This window comes from Salvelinus namaycush, chromosome 5 (genome assembly GCF_016432855.1).
Source record: "Salvelinus namaycush isolate Seneca chromosome 5, SaNama_1.0, whole genome shotgun sequence".
In the NCBI taxonomy this organism is placed as follows: Eukaryota; Metazoa; Chordata; class Actinopteri; order Salmoniformes; family Salmonidae; genus Salvelinus; species Salvelinus namaycush.
This window is the reverse complement of record NC_052311.1, coordinates 59,406,987-59,424,238: the sequence shown is the minus strand read 5'-3', so window position 1 is coordinate 59,424,238 and position 17,252 is coordinate 59,406,987. Positions and strand designations below refer to the sequence as shown.

Genomic DNA, 17,252 nt, shown 5'->3' with positions numbered 1-17,252 from the left:
GTAGCCTACCTTACTGTCAACGATTTTACATAAACTACTGGTCTATTTATGGTATTGGCAGAATTTATGTTGTATCTGGAAAAGGATTGCGTCAGTTTCTGAATGAGAAAACAATGGCAAATTGTCATGGACTGTCAGCAGAACATTTGAATTTTTAAAAATAAATACAGTACCAAAAGTTTGGACACGTACTCGTTCCACAGTTTTTCTTCATTTTTACTATGTTCTACATTGTAGAATAACAGTGAAGACATCAAAACTATGAAATAACACATATGGAATCATGTAGTAACCTAAAAAAGTGTTAAACAAATGAAAATATATTTTATATTTGCGATTCTTCAAAGTAGCCACCCTTTGCCTTGATGACAGCATTGCACACTTGGCATTCTCTCAACCAGCTTCATGAGGTAGTCACCTGGAATGCATTTCAATTAACAGGTGTGCCTTGTTAAAAAACTTAATTTGTGGAATTTCTTTCTTTCTTAATAATGCATTTGAGCCAATCAGTCGTGTTGTGACAAGGTAGGGGTGGTATACAGAATATAGCCCTATTTGGTAAGGACCAAGTCCATATTATGGCAAGAACAGCTCAAATAAGCATTACTTTAAGACATGAAGGTCAGTCAAACCAGAAAATGTCAATTACTTTGAAAGTTTCTTCAAGTGCAGTCGCAAAAAGCATCAAGCGCTATGATAAAGCTGGCTCATATGAGGACCGCCACAGGAAAGGATAACCCAGTGTTTACTCTGCTGCAGAGGATAAGTTCATTAGAGTTACCAACCTCAGAAATCAGCAATTAACTGCACCTCAGATTGCTGCCCAAATAAATGTTTCACAGAGTTCAAGTAACAGACAACTCAACATTAGCTGTTCAGAGTAGACTGTGTGAATCAGGCCTTCATGGTCAAATTGCTGCATTGAAACCACTACTAAAGGACACCAATAATAAGAAGAGACTTGCTTGGGCCAAGAAACACAAGCAATGGACATTAGACCGGTGGAAATCTGTCCTTTGGTCTGATGAGTCCAAATGGGAGATTTTTGGTTCCAACCGCCGTGTCTTTGTGAGACGCAGAGTAGGTGAACGGATGACCTATGCATGTGTGGTTCCCACCATGAAGCATGGAGGAGGTGGTGTGATGGTGCTTTGCTGGTGACATGGTCTGTGATTTATTTAGAATTCAAGGCACACTTAACCAGCATGGCTACCACAGAATTCTGCAGCGATACGCCATCCCATCTGGTTTGCGCTTAGTGGGACTATCATTTGTTTTTCCACAGAACAATGACCCAAAACACACCTTCAGGCTGTTTAAGGGCTGATTGCTGCATCAGATGACCTGGCCTCCACAATCCCCCAACCACAACACAATTGAGATGGTTTGGGATGAGTTGGACCGCAGAGTAAATGAAAAGCAGCCAACAAGTGCTCAGCATATGTGGGAACTCCTTCAAGACTGTTGGAAAAGCATTCCAGATGAAGCTGGTTGAGAGAATGCCAAGAGTGTGCAAAGCTGTCATCAAGGTAAAGGGTGGCTACTTTGAAGATTCTTGTCACACCAGCCTTCGCTTTGGCTCCCCCTCTTGTCCAGCTCAGGCGTTCGGCGTCGCCAGCCTTCTAGCTGCTGCCGATCCTACTACTGGCAAACGCCCTTCACTCATCAACCCCGGACTTGTCTCGTCATCACACACACACACACACCTAGTTCCAATCCCCACTCTATATATACACTCCCTCTGCCATTTGTCTTTGTCGGTCATTGCAAATGTTACTTGTTTTCCTGAGAGAAATCTCTCCTACTATTTCCTGAGTACTTTATATTTTGCACTTTGGGTTCGCCCTGTGCCTTTTGTTTCTGAAGATATGTTTTGAGCACAACAGTATTTGAGTTCCGTCTCTTTGATCTATAGTCCTTAAACAAACTCAGTAGTTCTAAACCTGCAACTGCCTCCTGCCTACTCCTCTCTACACCAGTGACAAATCTAAAATATATTTTATTTGTTTAACACTTTTGGTTACTACATGATTCCATATATGTTATTTAAATTTTCTACAATGTAGAAAATAGTAAAAATAAAGAAAAACCCTTGAATGAGTAGGTGTTCAAAAACTTTTGACCGGTAGTGTATATAATCAACTTTTCCCCCAACCCAAATATGCCCGCAAATTCTGAAACATTGTAGGGTAGGCTACTCAAAAAACTAAATTACAGTACTTAGTGCTATTTCTCAAGCGTTTTGTTCTACTTGACTTTAAAAAAAAAATAGTACCACTGATATTCATTACTGCATTGTTGGGAACGAGCAAGCAAGAAAGGCATTTCACTGTACTTGCGCACGTGACAATAAAAACATGGAACTTGATACGTAGGTCTACTCCAACGTAAAAGATCAGCTGTTAAATTCAACTGTATACTGGTAACATAAACAGAGCTGCCTACGATATTGCAAAAGTTTAAATACATATAGCCTATCTATTTACTAGGCTACTAGATCCAATTAAATGAGAGATGTGTCATTTGTTGTATGGCTCCTTCAGGAATATGAACCCATCACAGACAGAAAAGGTGAGGATTACAGTATATTCTGCAATTGCTATAAAAATAAAAATAGGAAAAAGATTCATATGTCTAATTATAAGATTCCTATATCTAATTATTTCAGATTCTAAAAATAAAACAAAGATTTTAACTTCTCACTATTGGCAAATGGTTGCATTCTTGTTAATATGTTTTCAGATTTTTTTTTATGAATAAGCTTTTCATCATATCCCCCATTAGCACAAAAGACATATTTGTCAGCTTTCAGTACAACATTTCAACCACTAGACGATGTGCACATGGTCTAAAGCTGGGCCCTCCAACCCTGTTCCTGGAGAGCTACCCTGCTGTAGGTTCACTCCAAACCCAGTTATAACTAACCCGATTCAGTTTATCAACCAGCTAATTATTAGAATCAGGTGTGGTAGATTAGGGTTGGACTGAAAACCTACAGGACAATAGCTCTCCAGGAACAGGGTTGGAGAGACCTGGTCAAAAATTGCGGGGAGATGAGAACATTCTCATGTCAAGTAAATTTAAATACAAACTTTTGTGTGAAAACTGGCGCACGTACATTGTGGGGTATATTTTGTACGTACACACGGTTTATAAATGAGACCCCAGGGTATCCCAGCTCTCACACAGTCCCTCTCACCCCATCCGTCTCTCTTTATTTTACCCTCACTTCACAGAGAGAGAGTGTTAAGAAATTTCCATGAGGAGCGGAGGCTCCGCTAAATGGACTAATTAATGAAACACGCATCACGGCACACCTCAATGACACACTCACACGTTTTTCATCAGCTTCCTCTCCTCCTCTCATCTCATTTAACATCCCCTCTCACATCACACACTTACGCATACATTTCCCCCCCCCCCCCTCTCCTCTCACTCCCTCTTCTCTTTCTCCCTCTCAGCAAGATCACTTGGCCACTGAGACCCGTTGCCGTGGAAACACCTCCCATCGGAGCTGGCTACATTCCCTGTTACCGTAGCAACTGGCTCCCTGCAGAATTTCAAAACACGCCACTTGGTCTCTCTCCTTTGCTTGCTCTCACTGTGTCTGATAATTGTGTCTCCATGTTTGCTCAGTGATATGGGCTCAGTAGGTCACTGATGGCTGGAGGAATGGTTGGTTCGGCAATGTTTAGCATTGCCAGCTGGTTGTTGTTTAGTTCACACATCCATTCAATTGCCCGTCAACGTGGAAGTATGCATTTGTTGGGAAAGACAACATCGGAAAAAATGTTTTCAAGAATTCTGTCACGGAGCTGGTGTCAGTTCGTGTATGATATTATGACTCCTTACCCCGGGCGATGCTATGCCTTATGTTTCTTGCTAACCTGTTATTGGAGAGTGTGCATTTATAAAATGTCCATGTAAATGCCTGCACATGCTTTTTGGTTATTTCCTGTCTTTATTTCACGCCAGTGATATTTGATTGGTCAATATTGGTATGTTCCAGGTGGGAGGATATCCCAGGTACTATTTAAGCCTTGTCATTTCTGTAACTGGCAGACATGGGTAAGGCTGGCATACTGCTGGTTCAGGCATGATTGAGGCCTGCGTTATTTGAGTTTAATGTATTATTTGATTTACTTTGTTATCCCCAGTTTATGGTACTCATCTTAGTCATCGTCCTTTTTGTTGTATACATATACACAGTGTAGAGTTTGCCACTCACTCTCCTGCACATTAAATAAAAGTCCTCCCCCTGGACATTGCACTGCTACAACTTGTCTGCCTCCTCTCTGAAACCTCCATCTTACGAGTGCCTCCTTTACAAATTCCTAGAAACAATTGACACATCACAATAATTTTAATAATTAAATGCAATTGACTAACTAAAATGCATCACCAATCTCTAAACAGAAAAATCCCATCCAAACAGCCTATCAGAGTTCTGCATGCCTGAGAGTCATGTTAATAGGAATCACATCAATGATTCAGGCCTCAGGTCCAGACTAATGAGTAGTAGAGGACACTAACAGAGTGGAAGATAGATCTGTTTAGAGCTCATGTTTTACCAACACTACTGATAAACAAAAACTCATAACAGTCTGATTTGCTGAGCCTCAAATCAAATCAGATATATTTCTTCTTCCCCGGGCTAATCACCCTGCTCTTCCCAGACGTGAGCCACTGGTCAGAGCCACTCCTGATGAACCATTAGATTACCCAATCCCTTATCTTGTGGCAACATCCCTTCTGTTCCCACTGCCTCAGGGCACTGTGGAATGACAACGCATCTTGCTTCAGAGCAGACTGTGCCCATCTTTCCTTATTTTTTTATCATCCTCGCCTTCGATCTTCAAGCCTGAATCTGTTCTACTGACAGCTGCTGTGATATGCCACACACACCTTGTCTTGTATGACTCAACACCAGTACATTTCCTTGACACAGTCATTATCATGGAATCCACACTGCCACCCCGATCACCATGTTTGAACTGACTGCAGGTGACTCACCCTGTAGGAGGTAACACTTCACCACATGATAATAGCACAATAATATCAGTAACTTCACCACTGTCACGTTCCTGACCTTATTTCCCTTGTTTTGTCTTTATTTAGTATGGTCAGGGCGTGAGTTGGGGTGGGCAGTCTATGCTATTTGTTTCTATGTTTAGGTTTGTTCGTTTGGCCTAATATGGTTCTCAATCAGAGGCAGGTGTTTGTCATTGTCTCTGATTGGGAACCATATTAAAGGTAGGCTGTTTTCACTGTTTGTTTGTGGGTGATTGTTGCCGTGTCTGTGTTTGTTCGCCACACGGTACTGTTTTCGTTCGTTTGTTCACATCGTTTATTGTTTTGTATTTTTGTCAAGTGTTTTTCGTCTTCGTTGCTTTAATTAAAATATGTATTCAAACCACGCTGCGCTTTGGTCCGATCCTTGCTCCTCCTCAGACGAGGAGGAAGACGAGCGTTACAACCACATGATAATAGCACAATAATATCAGTCACTTCACCACATGATAATAGCACAATAATATCAGTTACTTCACGACATGATAATAGCACAATAATATCAGTTACTTCACCACATGATAATAGCACAATAATATCAGTTACTTCACCACATGATAGCACAATAATATCAGTTACTTCACCACATGATAATAGCACAATAATATCAGTCACTTCACCACATGATAATAGCACAATAATATCAGTTACTTCACGACATGATAATAGCACAATAATATCAGTTACTTCACCACATGATAATAGCACAATAATATCAGTCACTTCACCACATGATAATAGCACAATAATATCAGTTACTTCACCACATGATAATAGCACAATAATATCAGTCACTTCACCACATGATAATAGCACAATAATATCAGTTACTTCACGACATGATAATAGCACAATAATATCAGTTACTTCACCACATGATAATAGCACAATAATATCAGTCACTTCACCACATGATAATAGCACAATAATATCAGTTACTTCACCACATGATAATAGCACAATAATATGAGTCACTTCACTTTTTTACATAAAGGTCAACCATACAAAATCTAGTACACTATACAATTCAGATAAGGCTACATACAACCCTACATGCACTAGTCCTTTAACAGTAGGCTATGCAATTTGGACAAGGCTACATATCACCATGTTACATGCTGTAGGGCTACAACGATCACTGTGAGAGGCTTGACACCATCTCTCCACTCAATCTGAGCCTGTCACTCCCAGACACAGCTCAGTGCCTCTTTATATGAACACCGCATTGTGTTATTGCTTTCCTGCTATTCCCCCTCTTTAAAATCAGAGTTAAAGAAATGGTTTGAGGGCTGGCATCTTGTCGTGACACAAGATGGAAAAATAGGCACTGCGGATAACAGGCCAGGAATAGTGTTATGAAACAATGCCAAAATGACATGTCCTGTCTTGTACTGCCCCGGTCTGTGTGTGTAACTGCATGTCCTGTCTCTGTGTGCTATTTCAGCCTGTGCCGCTCTGGTGAGAATGTGTTGCAGGGTGCAGTCTGCTGGTCTGTCTCTGTGTGTGTCATTTCAGCCTGTGCCGCTCTGGTGAGAATGTGTTGCAGGGTGCAGTCTGCTGGTCTGTCTGTGCTCCAGTCCCTCAGTAGATTAAACATTAGTATTATCTCATTTCCTCAGGCCATCAAATCCCTATAGACTGTCAGATGAGGGAGAAGAATGGTTGAATCATTCAGACGATCTGTAAAATGAACCCTCTATGTCCAGGCCTAGAAAACTCCATTTGAGCTTCTTGTCCTTTCTGAACTTATTTTTTTGCAGACAGTAGACCAAAAAATATCCAATTTGTCAGTGGAGCTAGCGTGAATATTGGCTGGTGTGTGCAGCTGAGAGCTTGGCCTTGGTGAGCTGGGGGATGAATGAAATATTGAGCTGTCTCAGTCTCTGTCGGAGTCCTATTGTCACAGATTAAATACCTGAGACTTTTCATTAGCTGTTCCCTTCCATATCGAACACAGATACCTACGTCTGTCACCTTAGCCATTACCCCAAGAGGTCTGAACCTCTTGACAAGGTTGTAGGTGTCACTACAACATGTTTACAACCATGGTATCCTCGGCACATACATTACTTTATGGCAATACAGTAAGAGGATATCTATCAACTTACTATTTTGTTGGTGTAAAAATATGTGCTATGGCAATTGAGTGCAGTTAGAGATTTCTGTTGTGAGAACATACTGTATGTGGAGGATATTGTCTCGTTTGAGGTATGAAAAATGTACACTCAGACGAGCAGCAGTGAGATCTGATGAGGTTGGGTGAGGATGGACGACAAGGAAGATGGAGACAGAGAACATAGAGGAGAGAGAGAAAAAGAGGACAGGAGAGAGAGTGAGAGAGAGGTAGAGAGAGAGAATGGAGAGTGGGCGTGGAGGATGAATATTTCAAGAGCAAACATATTGTATTTGTAGAAAAAAACCTGGAGAAGAGCTGGTGTACAGTCAGGATCCACTCTGAGGCTGGGAGGGGAGGACGGAGGGAGGGATGGGGCTGGGGCGGGTTCTGGGGAGGAGTGAGTGCGTGACAAGAGTTCCAGAGCTCAATCCAACAAGCAAGAGCCCAAACCTTTCCAAGGCCGTCAATAATTGATGCAGCTGCCGCAGCGTGCCATCTTTTTAAAGCAGTGAGTGTGAGTGCCTGGATAGTGTGTGTGTGTGTCTGTGTGTGTGTGTTGGATTACCCTGCATGTGTCTGGGCTGTTTGTCTGTTAGCACGTGTAGAGGTGTGTGTGTCATTGAGTTGCATTGTGTACCCACTATCCCTTTCGTATTCATGTGAGCATAGGAAGGAGGAAATTAGTCGCTAGCGCACCCGCTTCACACCACACCACCTCACTGACCTGCCACCAGCTGCTGGGTTTGCCCTAGCTACCGCTGTGCCATGCTGCATCCCTCTGCTGCTAGAGATGGCAGAGAGCAGGGCACTGACACTGATCCAGACATCTCCCTCTATGCCAATCCACTCCACCCATCCAATGGTGTGTGGAATGTTAATGCACTGCTGATCAGCCTCACCAGACCCTCTGAAATTCTCCCCACCACTACCTGTCAGCCAGGCCAGCCTCCTCCCCACCACTCCCTGTCAGCCAGGCCAGCCTCCTCCCCAACACTCCCTGTCAGCCAGGCCATCCTCCTCCCCACCACTCCCTGTCAGCCAGGCCATCCTCCTCCCCACCACTCCCTGTCAGTCAGGCCAGCCTCCTCCCCACCACTCCCTGTCAGTCAGGCCAGCCTCCTCCCCACCACTCCCTGTCAGTCAGGCCAGCCTCCTCCCCACCACTCCCTGTCAATCAGGCCAGCCTCCTCCCCACCACTCTCTGTCAGCCAGGCTAGCCTCCACAAATCTATCCATGCGTCCCAGTGTCATTATGGAAACGTCCTGTTGCAGTCCAGCCCCGCCTCGCCCTCCTCTTCACTGGCTCTCTGCATGTGTGTGTGCGCACATGTGTGTGAATGGGTAATGACTAGGCTCAGTGCTATGGCCTGCAGGCAGTGTCCTTCCTTCACTTTCCCTGGGCCACCTGTGAATACATATACAGTACATGACAGAGATTAATCTCTGCCTTTCAAGACACCAGGGTCAGAGAGCCTGTGGGTTTAGAGTTTCTCTTAGCACCAACTATGTGCCTTCTACTCCCCTCCTACCCACCAAGCCTATATCACCGCTCTCTCTCAGTAAACTGTCTCCTCTCCCTCTGTCTACTCTCTCTAGCCTCCCCCACTCTCTCTGACTAATGGAGGACACGCTCTCTCTCTCTCCCCTCCCAAACACGGAGGACAAATGTTATCACTACGCCGCAGATGTCTCGCGGGCGGCTCTACTGAAACCTCCTGCTGGCTTCAGCAGGGACCAGCCAGACCCACAGCTCCCTTTCGCTTCAACTTTTTACAGCAGAAATTTAGCCAATTAGGCTTACCAGGCCTAGCGTTTGGGATGGGGGACCTTGGATTGGAGTGATATCTCCAGCCTGCCAGAAGTTCTGACATGCAAGCAGGCACAGGATCCAGATGTGATCAGAGTGGTTATGGATGTACTGTATGCCTCACACTCCCTCCCTCTCCACACGTTCCCCTAACTCCTAAACATGCACACACAGTTTTAGGGAATATTAGTTCCCATTTGTGCTGCACCCTCCCAATCTCTCTAGCTGTTGGATTTGCATGAGACTCCCGGTGGCCATTCATACTTCGTGATTCCATGCACTTCCTTGAATGTCTGTCATGGCACGAATAACCCAGGCCGCTTGTTAAATGGCACACGTAACGTCTTTTCATTTAGCCATCACCTCTGGTAACGGCTTGATTGCTGAGGCACATTTCCAGCAATTATTTTATCTCATGCCTTTCCTTTCATTGTGCCCAGGTTTAATTTCACAATGACTGTGCAAGATTTTGGATCAGGTCCTTGTTATGTGCTTTCCCCATCAAAACGCTTGGAAAGAGCACAATAAAGAGAGGAGAGGAAAGATGGGATCCAATAAAATGGTACATGTCCTCTGGCACAGGCACACGACAGAGCAAAGCACAAGGGAAACCATTAAGGAAACCGGATTATCTCCTGGCTCGGAAATTAATTAAAGGAGAAAGAAATACAGACAGACAGAAAGAGAGAGAGAGCTGCTAGTATCCTGTAACTGTTTCTACATATCCATAGCACTGCAGTCACAGGCAGGGGGAGTGGAGGGGTGAGCGTCTGTGTTCCAACACAAGGCCTGAAAGTGCTGAGGGGGGAACATGCGCAGCAATTTAGCAACTCCCTGTATCCGTTTAATCTTCTTCCTCCTCTTCTAAACATACCCCACTATCTTTCTCCCCCTTCCTCCCTCATAAATTGGAGTGCATATGAGACCCGGAAAGCTGCGTTTCATGGCTCTACCAATGGCAGGTAGCTTCTCCGGCCTCCCTTGGTTCCAGTGGCCTTCTCTGCAGTAATTTATCTTGATAAACACGATGTGCATTTCCCCCAAAGCTTGCGGTTTACTGTACTGTACCCCTTTCTCCCCAATTTGGTGGTATCCAATTGGTAGTTAGTCTTGTCTCATCGCTGCAACTCCCGTATGGAATCGGGAGAGGCGAAGGTCGAGAGCCATGCGTCCTCCGGCTTCTTGATACAATGCCCGCTTAACCCGGAAGCCAGCCACACCAATGTGTCGGAGGAAACATTGTACACCTGGCGACTGTGTCGCTAGAGCGCGATGGGACAAGAACATCCCTGCTGGCCAAACCCTCCCCTAACCCGGACGACGCTGGGACAATTGTGGGTCTCCTGGTAGTGGACGGCTGCGACAGGGCCTGGACTCAAACCAGGATCTCTAGTGGCACAGCTAGCAACTGCGATTCAGTGCTTTAGACCACTGCGCCACTCGGGAGGCCTGTACTGTACTCAAATATATGCACTGGCAGATAATGATGAGGAATGAGCAGGTTTCGTTAATACATCACTTGACTCTTCAGCTTGAAACAAAACATGTCTTTGAGGAAACGTTCATCTTCATCATCATTGCCATCTTTCCATTTTCAGGCAGGTGAAAGTAGCATGAGGCTGAAGTGCTGTTATAAAACAGAATCTGTCAATGTTTAAGATCATCAACATAATCTTTTTATAGCAGTTATTTTCTGTCAGAGTCATGACACACGCTGTGTTATTGTAGGAAAGGTGACCTCTGCTTCACTGACTACCAAAACTCCTTGCTCCGGCCAAACGCTACACCACGCCCACTAGTTTCTTCTCTGCAATGAGTCTGGATCTGAGTACCTCCCCTACAATTTCTAGAATGCAAACATGTTCTAGACCGTCTGATTGGTCATTCTAGACAGTCTGATTGGTCCCAGAAACCGATGGGTTGGGCCCAAGGATTTATATATATATATATACACACACACTATATGACTGATAGGGGGTGCTGTGTTGACACCACCATGCCTCCATCATGGCACTCCCCACCATTATAAAGAAATATTTTGAAGATATAGAAATGCATTTATTAATGTCTACAGACACCTTGATGCAGACACCCTAATGCATACTTTTAAATTAGATTATGTGAGCTAAACATAAAACATTTCAAATAAATGTATTAAAATAAATCCTTAAAGTACTTTTTTAATTTTATTATGTTACTGTCACCACTACAACAAAAACACTGAAATACATGTATTTTTGTCCTTAAAAATTGTATTGAAATACTGTAGAATTTCATTGATTCTTATGGAGTACTGCTCCTACTGGGGAGTGCCAATATGGCAGACAGGTGACTTCAAAGCCTCTCAAATCGCCAATACAAAGCATCAGCAATCCAGGGTTGGGCCAGAGACAAAACGTGTGGAGCGGGAGGGAGCAACATTTTGAAAATGTATCATTGTCTTTGATACTCTGATTGGTTAGAGATGATCCAATCACTGATGGCTTTGTTTTGTACAACACCACTCATTTTGATGTCACCACAAACAACTTGAGATTGCAGTCTCAGACTCAAGTATTTAGCGAATTAAGAATTCAGTGAGTCATCAGGCAAGACCTATGCCAAGTTGTCAATCAACTAAACAATCTCAGCACTGCAAGTGGCACATGTCATTGCATCCAAGGTGGCTGAGGTTAAGACACATAGGACAGTATAGATAAACTGTAAAAGTATCATGCTAGGAGTGTCACGCTACTGTGTTAGCTTCATGGACAATGATGTGAAGTAAACAGTAAAAAAAAAAAAAATCTACAATGCACTGGTCCCTGCTATTAACACAATACACATTAAGAACATCACACACAGTATGTGAATAGCAATCAAAATGGAGAACAAGGACAGAGAGCAGAAGAACACATTGCATTATGGTTGTGTTTCAGATAGGTAAATGTTGACTTTGCCCTTGTGCTTTGAAACTCTCTAATGCCTTCGTTCTCTTACATTTCGTTCTGTGTAAACAAACACCATTTGTACTGCACCCTAAAGCCCTTACATTATACAGACAACAGTTTGACTCCATCTCCTTTACAAAGGCATTATTAGACTATAAAAATACAGAGTAGTGCCATCTACCAACAATGCATTAAGTGGAAAAGATCAGGCTGTAGCAACGCAAAATTGCCCAATTTCAACCTTTACCACGGAAATGGTGACACAATTCAAGAACCATCTTTAACACAGCTAATACCAGGGTGTTAAACCAGCAAGCCAGCCCTCTTCAAAGTGTAATCTGGACTGTAAACCTTCACATATCTGCGGGTCTCCTTGTGTAAACCTAAGCATGGTTCCTCAGCATACAGCAGTAATCCCAGTAATGCTCTTACAGCAGTGGAATAATTCCACAATGAAAGGAACAGGTTTATGGCTAATAAAACGCACTGTGAGCAACCAGCGCCGATGGTTAATAAATACACATGCTAATCCTCTTAACATCTTCAGAATGAATCCTTACACACCACACTATGATGATTACATGCTTTCTACTGACTGGAGATTGGGATTTATAATACCTTCCAAGGGCATAATGTACCGTTGGTAGACAGTATATGAATAGATACAATAAATAGATAGAAAGATCAATGTGTAGATAGATAGACAGATTATGCATGTGAGCTAGTTCTTACAGAGGAACATAGAGCTTCTCCTCTAGTCTACCTACACCCTTACAATGCAACAGTAACAAAGAGAGGGAACAACTCACACTTCTATTTCCAGGTGGAAAGTAAGCTTGACCTGCACTGTAACTCCAGCTGAGACTCCATGAGTCACTGCTCACGCCCCACTCTCCCCTGCTTTCCACCCAGCACAACCCTCTGCCATTTTATACCTCCCCTCCACTCCAGAGCCCCCACAGGGAGCCTGGCCTCCCTCATTAGCTGTGGGGCTGAAGGCCTCTGGGGGCTGGGTGAGGGAGGCGTCTGGGTCTAGTGGTCCCTGGAAGTCACCTCTGACGCATTGGCACAGCTCGGTGGTGGGTGGCACAGGCTGAAAGGGCCCATGATGGCACACATCAGTCTGGAGTCTAGACCTTCATAGGTGTTCTATATAGAATAGCCAGATGTGAGAAAATTCTGCACATGTGCTATGGTTTCCCAATTAGCCTAAGGAGTGATTTGGACAAGGTTAAATGTTATGTCTAAGTGTTAGCACTTTGAGATACACGAGCCGTTATATAAAAAGGTAAAACGGTAGAATAGAAAAGAAATTACCCCATTCAAGTAACACAGCAAGGTACTAACAATTCAAACGTCATGATTTTGAGTTGGGAAACTAAAATAATTGGGTCTATTCTAGTGATCCATGGGGGAAATGGAAGAGTCATAGTCTGGAGAGTGCAGTGCTATGCTGTGGTAGAGCTCATTAAAGTCTGCTGTCAGTGATAGCAATATGGTGGGAGGGCAGAGTGACTGATGGCTGCCTGGTCATTACATTGATCTGGCCCCAGAACAGTCTGTCTGTCAGAGACTCTTATCTACAACACATGAAGCATGAGATAGAGCCTGCTGAGCTGACCTGAGAACAGCCATTTGCATTATTATTATTTTTTTCATTCAGTGCAGTGACAAGATGGAGCTTAGTAGTGGCTCAGGCCTCAGCCTTAGTTCATTCTACATCCTGCTATACAACATGTAGTCGGATCAAACTTAGATCAAAGATGACCCCATATCAAAGCAGGAGGCTAAGGTGTAGGCTTACAGAAAGATAATTTGCACTCATTAAAAAAAGAAAGGATATAAGATGAAAAGCACCACATTTCACAATCAATACAGAATTTCTCTCTTTCCCCTGGATTCACAGTGGCGCAATAAAGGTTCAAGCACAGGCCTCCACTGCAGATAAATCTTATGCATCCGATGCAAGTCCCAGATTCAAGACATAGCCTGGAGAAGACTGTGCATTTTCATTAAAATAGCAGGTGTGATGCTACTCTCTCTCTGTAGGCAGCCGGAAGGCCTACTGTGTTCTCTCATTCAGCATTCCTAGCATGGGCATCATGACAAAGCAAGCAGGCAGCCAGTGGGGCTCCTCTACAGCCCCCCTACCTTCTATACTGATGGTATAAGGCCACCATTACATTCATGGCTCTGTGATGTTCAAACAACACTTGATTGTGCATTCTTTCGATAGACTTGCAGGCCTATAATAGCATATACCAGTCTATGGCCTACTGATATGATACTAACAAATTAGATGTTGCGTTGCATTCTTCATTTTTTCAATTAGACCAGAAGAAAAAACAACAAAAAACAATGACCCCACCCCAGGCTATGAAGACGTTCAGTACATTTATCTCTTTGTTTATCAAGGGTAGATCCCAGATGGTCTCTCTCTCCTGCTCACTAAAACCATGGGGGAGAGGCTGACATACAATAGCCTAATACAAAATAAATGTATTGGCTTGAATACTTGGTTGGCATGACCAAATGTCTACAGATATTTTCTGCATTTCAATAATACAAATTTGCTAATTGGACAATAGCATATATTCTGCGTAGGTAGGTTACTGAGCGTTCCTTCTTGTTGACGTGTCATTTATCATCTGACAGTCTGTGTGCGCATTCATTTGCTAATTAAATCTGTCCAAGATAACGGTGCGCGTCAGCAAAAAGGATACGAATTGATATTCATGACACGAGTGATATCGATATGAACATTTACAACACCACTTCGAGCAAAACGCATGTTTATACAACAAATATAAAGCAACAATGTGTTTATCATAGAAATGAAAGATAATACTATTGGGGCTTACCTCGACATTTCCCCACATGCAGTGGGACAATACGGCCATCAAAATGGGTAACACTGTATGTCCCATTTTCACCCCTTCTTCTTTTCCGTTTCTCAATTGGAACGTTTTCTCTTTATAATCTGAATTGATTCCCAAATACAGTTAAATCAGATACTATGCTGAGCTCTGTTCTGGTCGGTGCCTGCCTCGGATATCGTCTGCGTCCGTGCGCACTTGCTCTCTCCAATCGCAGCCCAGACTATTATGTGGCTGCAGCCTGGCCAGAAAAAAAAGCTTTTTTTCTCAACGCCCATCTACGAGCTTGTATTGTACCATGGACTTTCCTTAAAGCGCCAACATTTTTAGATTAACTGCGGTTTGATTTGGTAGAGGGAGACACCCAATGGATATGAATGGGAAGTGCAGGCAGTGGATAGAAACTGGTCTATCTATGAAACTGCCTGAGCGTTTTCATAATATGCGTCACCAATTCAGTGACAGCAGTGCTGAAAGAGGCTGCGTTCATGTGCTACTCGGAACTAGGCAACTTTGAAATGTCCGATTTGGGATTGGGAGATTTGACGTCGGAAGAGTTACATGGTGTGTTAAGTGGGGGTGTCCCATCCTTTCAGGCTGAAATATATTTAAATAGTGGAGTATGGTATTTATTTTATTTTTAGGTAGGTTATTGTTTTTATTTTATTTTTTAGCAACGTATAAGGGAGTTATACTCCAGTCTAGTAGGTGACGGTAATGCAATATTTATTGGATGGCAACCGCCGTTAAACCTCATCAAAGAAGAAGAAAAAGAAGAACGCACCCTTAAAACACAATAACCTTACAATTCACAATGATGTAATTGATCACATGCCGACTTTTTCCCGTGGTGCATGTTTGATTGAATTTCAGTGTGTTTTACCTTGTAAGTATGGTCGGGTCCAAAAAATATTTCCTGGCCCAAGCATTAAGCAATGGACCCAGTCATTCATCATACGAACGATAAAAATATGCCAATTCTGTATTTGGTCACTAGGGGGCACACAAGGTAAGATAATGGTCTCGTTCTCTACGTGAGGGCTATCAGTGTCTTCAATCACTTCCAATACTGTATTGGCGATTTTTCTACTTTTCTACTTCTACACAATATACACAATATTTTTCTCAGCGTTATGAAGATGTGATATAGACCTATCTGTTATAAAACGTTGCTATAGAGAAGATATATATGTTTTTAGCCTACGTACATGTAGAGCTGATATAACAGAACCGCATCTGTTTACACAAACTACTTCTAATTTAAATGTTCTGTAAAATCGCAACTTCCTGATCTCACCTGGCGTTCTGGCCATTTACAAAGGCTGCACCAGGTGTGGGCGTGGCTAAATGTCGTGGGTGTGGATGGAAAGGGTCAGTTTCAAGGTGTACAATTGTTGACTGAAACAAACACCTCAGCCACGACAACCACAAAGGTTTCACACCTTTTAACCACAGGATTTGAGTCATTGAAGGAATTTACCAAAGGGACAGTTGCTACTTTTGATCAACATTTTAAATAAAGCTCCCTCACGCGTTGATTTGAAACTTCTTGGACCCCAGGGAGGGAGGACTATAGTCCCGTGCATTTAAAGTGTCTAAATCGTTTTGATTGATCGAACTGTCTACCAACTGGATTTAACGCTGAAATAATTGAAGAAAATGAATTCCGCAAGATTTGAATACGAGGTAAGTTTATTTTTTTGGGAAATGTTGTGTAAACCAAACAAATTAGAAATGTAGGAACAACGATGTAACCAAGTCGCGCATTCGCCATTGCTGTTACTTTTGCATTTTCACAGTTGTATTGTTGTTAGAAACTTCATTTGAAATTCTATTTCACAGACAAATGCACAACGTTTAATTCCAGTCACCATAATGTTTCTGTAAGGCCCACCTGTCAAACTCAGCCATATAGGCAAACTTACTCCAATTGACTTTCAGTGACAACATACCACAAGTAAACACTTCAAGGAAGTAACGTTACGTTGCTTTCTCACTGGCCTTCAGGTTATCCCAGTTAATTTTGAACTTGTATAGTTCACTTTTATGTAGGGTAGTTATTCATTATTATATAATTTGAATATGGATTGGCATAATTAGATTTTAAATAAAGGTTAAATCATTTAATAAACATTTGATTGTTTTGAATGCGATGTATTTTTGATGACTTAAAAAAATTGTGTTGGAGGAAGGAACACAGGATAGGATATGTTATTTTAAAACATCCTTTATTTAACCAGGGAAGTCACATTGAGAATTACATCTGTTTTCCAGATGAGCCCTAGATAGCATGAATGAAACACCTGTAGCCCAGTTAGCAGGGACCCTCCCCATCTTGACTGTCTGGATATTTCTCAACCCTTATGTTAATTTAAAGACCGTAAACACTTTGATAGGAGACACACATGACAAGTGTAAAGGTATCAATTCATGATATAAGTCACATAACTCTA

General features: G+C 42.7%; 2 protein-coding genes across 4 annotated transcripts in view; one reads left to right on the top strand and one right to left on the bottom strand.

The window, feature by feature from the left end:
* The window catches only part of LOC120048556 (amyloid-like protein 1), a 47,125-nt gene extending 32,086 nt beyond the window's left edge, over positions 1-15,039 (bottom strand). The window contains exon 1 of one of the 2 annotated variants that reach the window (XM_038994640.1): positions 14,785-15,039. In XM_038994640.1, the coding sequence (XP_038850568.1) occupies positions 14,785-14,850 (66 nt within the window). In that variant the 5' untranslated portion in view covers positions 14,851-15,039. The remainder of the gene's footprint in view (positions 1-14,784) is intronic. The other variant, XM_038994639.1, reaches the window with a different exon arrangement.
* A 1,137-nt stretch (positions 15,040-16,176) lies between these two features.
* LOC120048555 (suppressor of tumorigenicity 14 protein homolog) overlaps positions 16,177-17,252 on the top strand; it is a 42,000-nt gene continuing 40,924 nt past the window's right edge. For both annotated transcript variants that reach the window (XM_038994636.1, XM_038994635.1), the window contains exon 1: positions 16,177-16,485. In XM_038994636.1, coding sequence (XP_038850564.1) covers positions 16,459-16,485 — 27 coding nt within the window. In that variant the 5' untranslated portion in view covers positions 16,177-16,458. The remainder of the gene's footprint in view (positions 16,486-17,252) is intronic.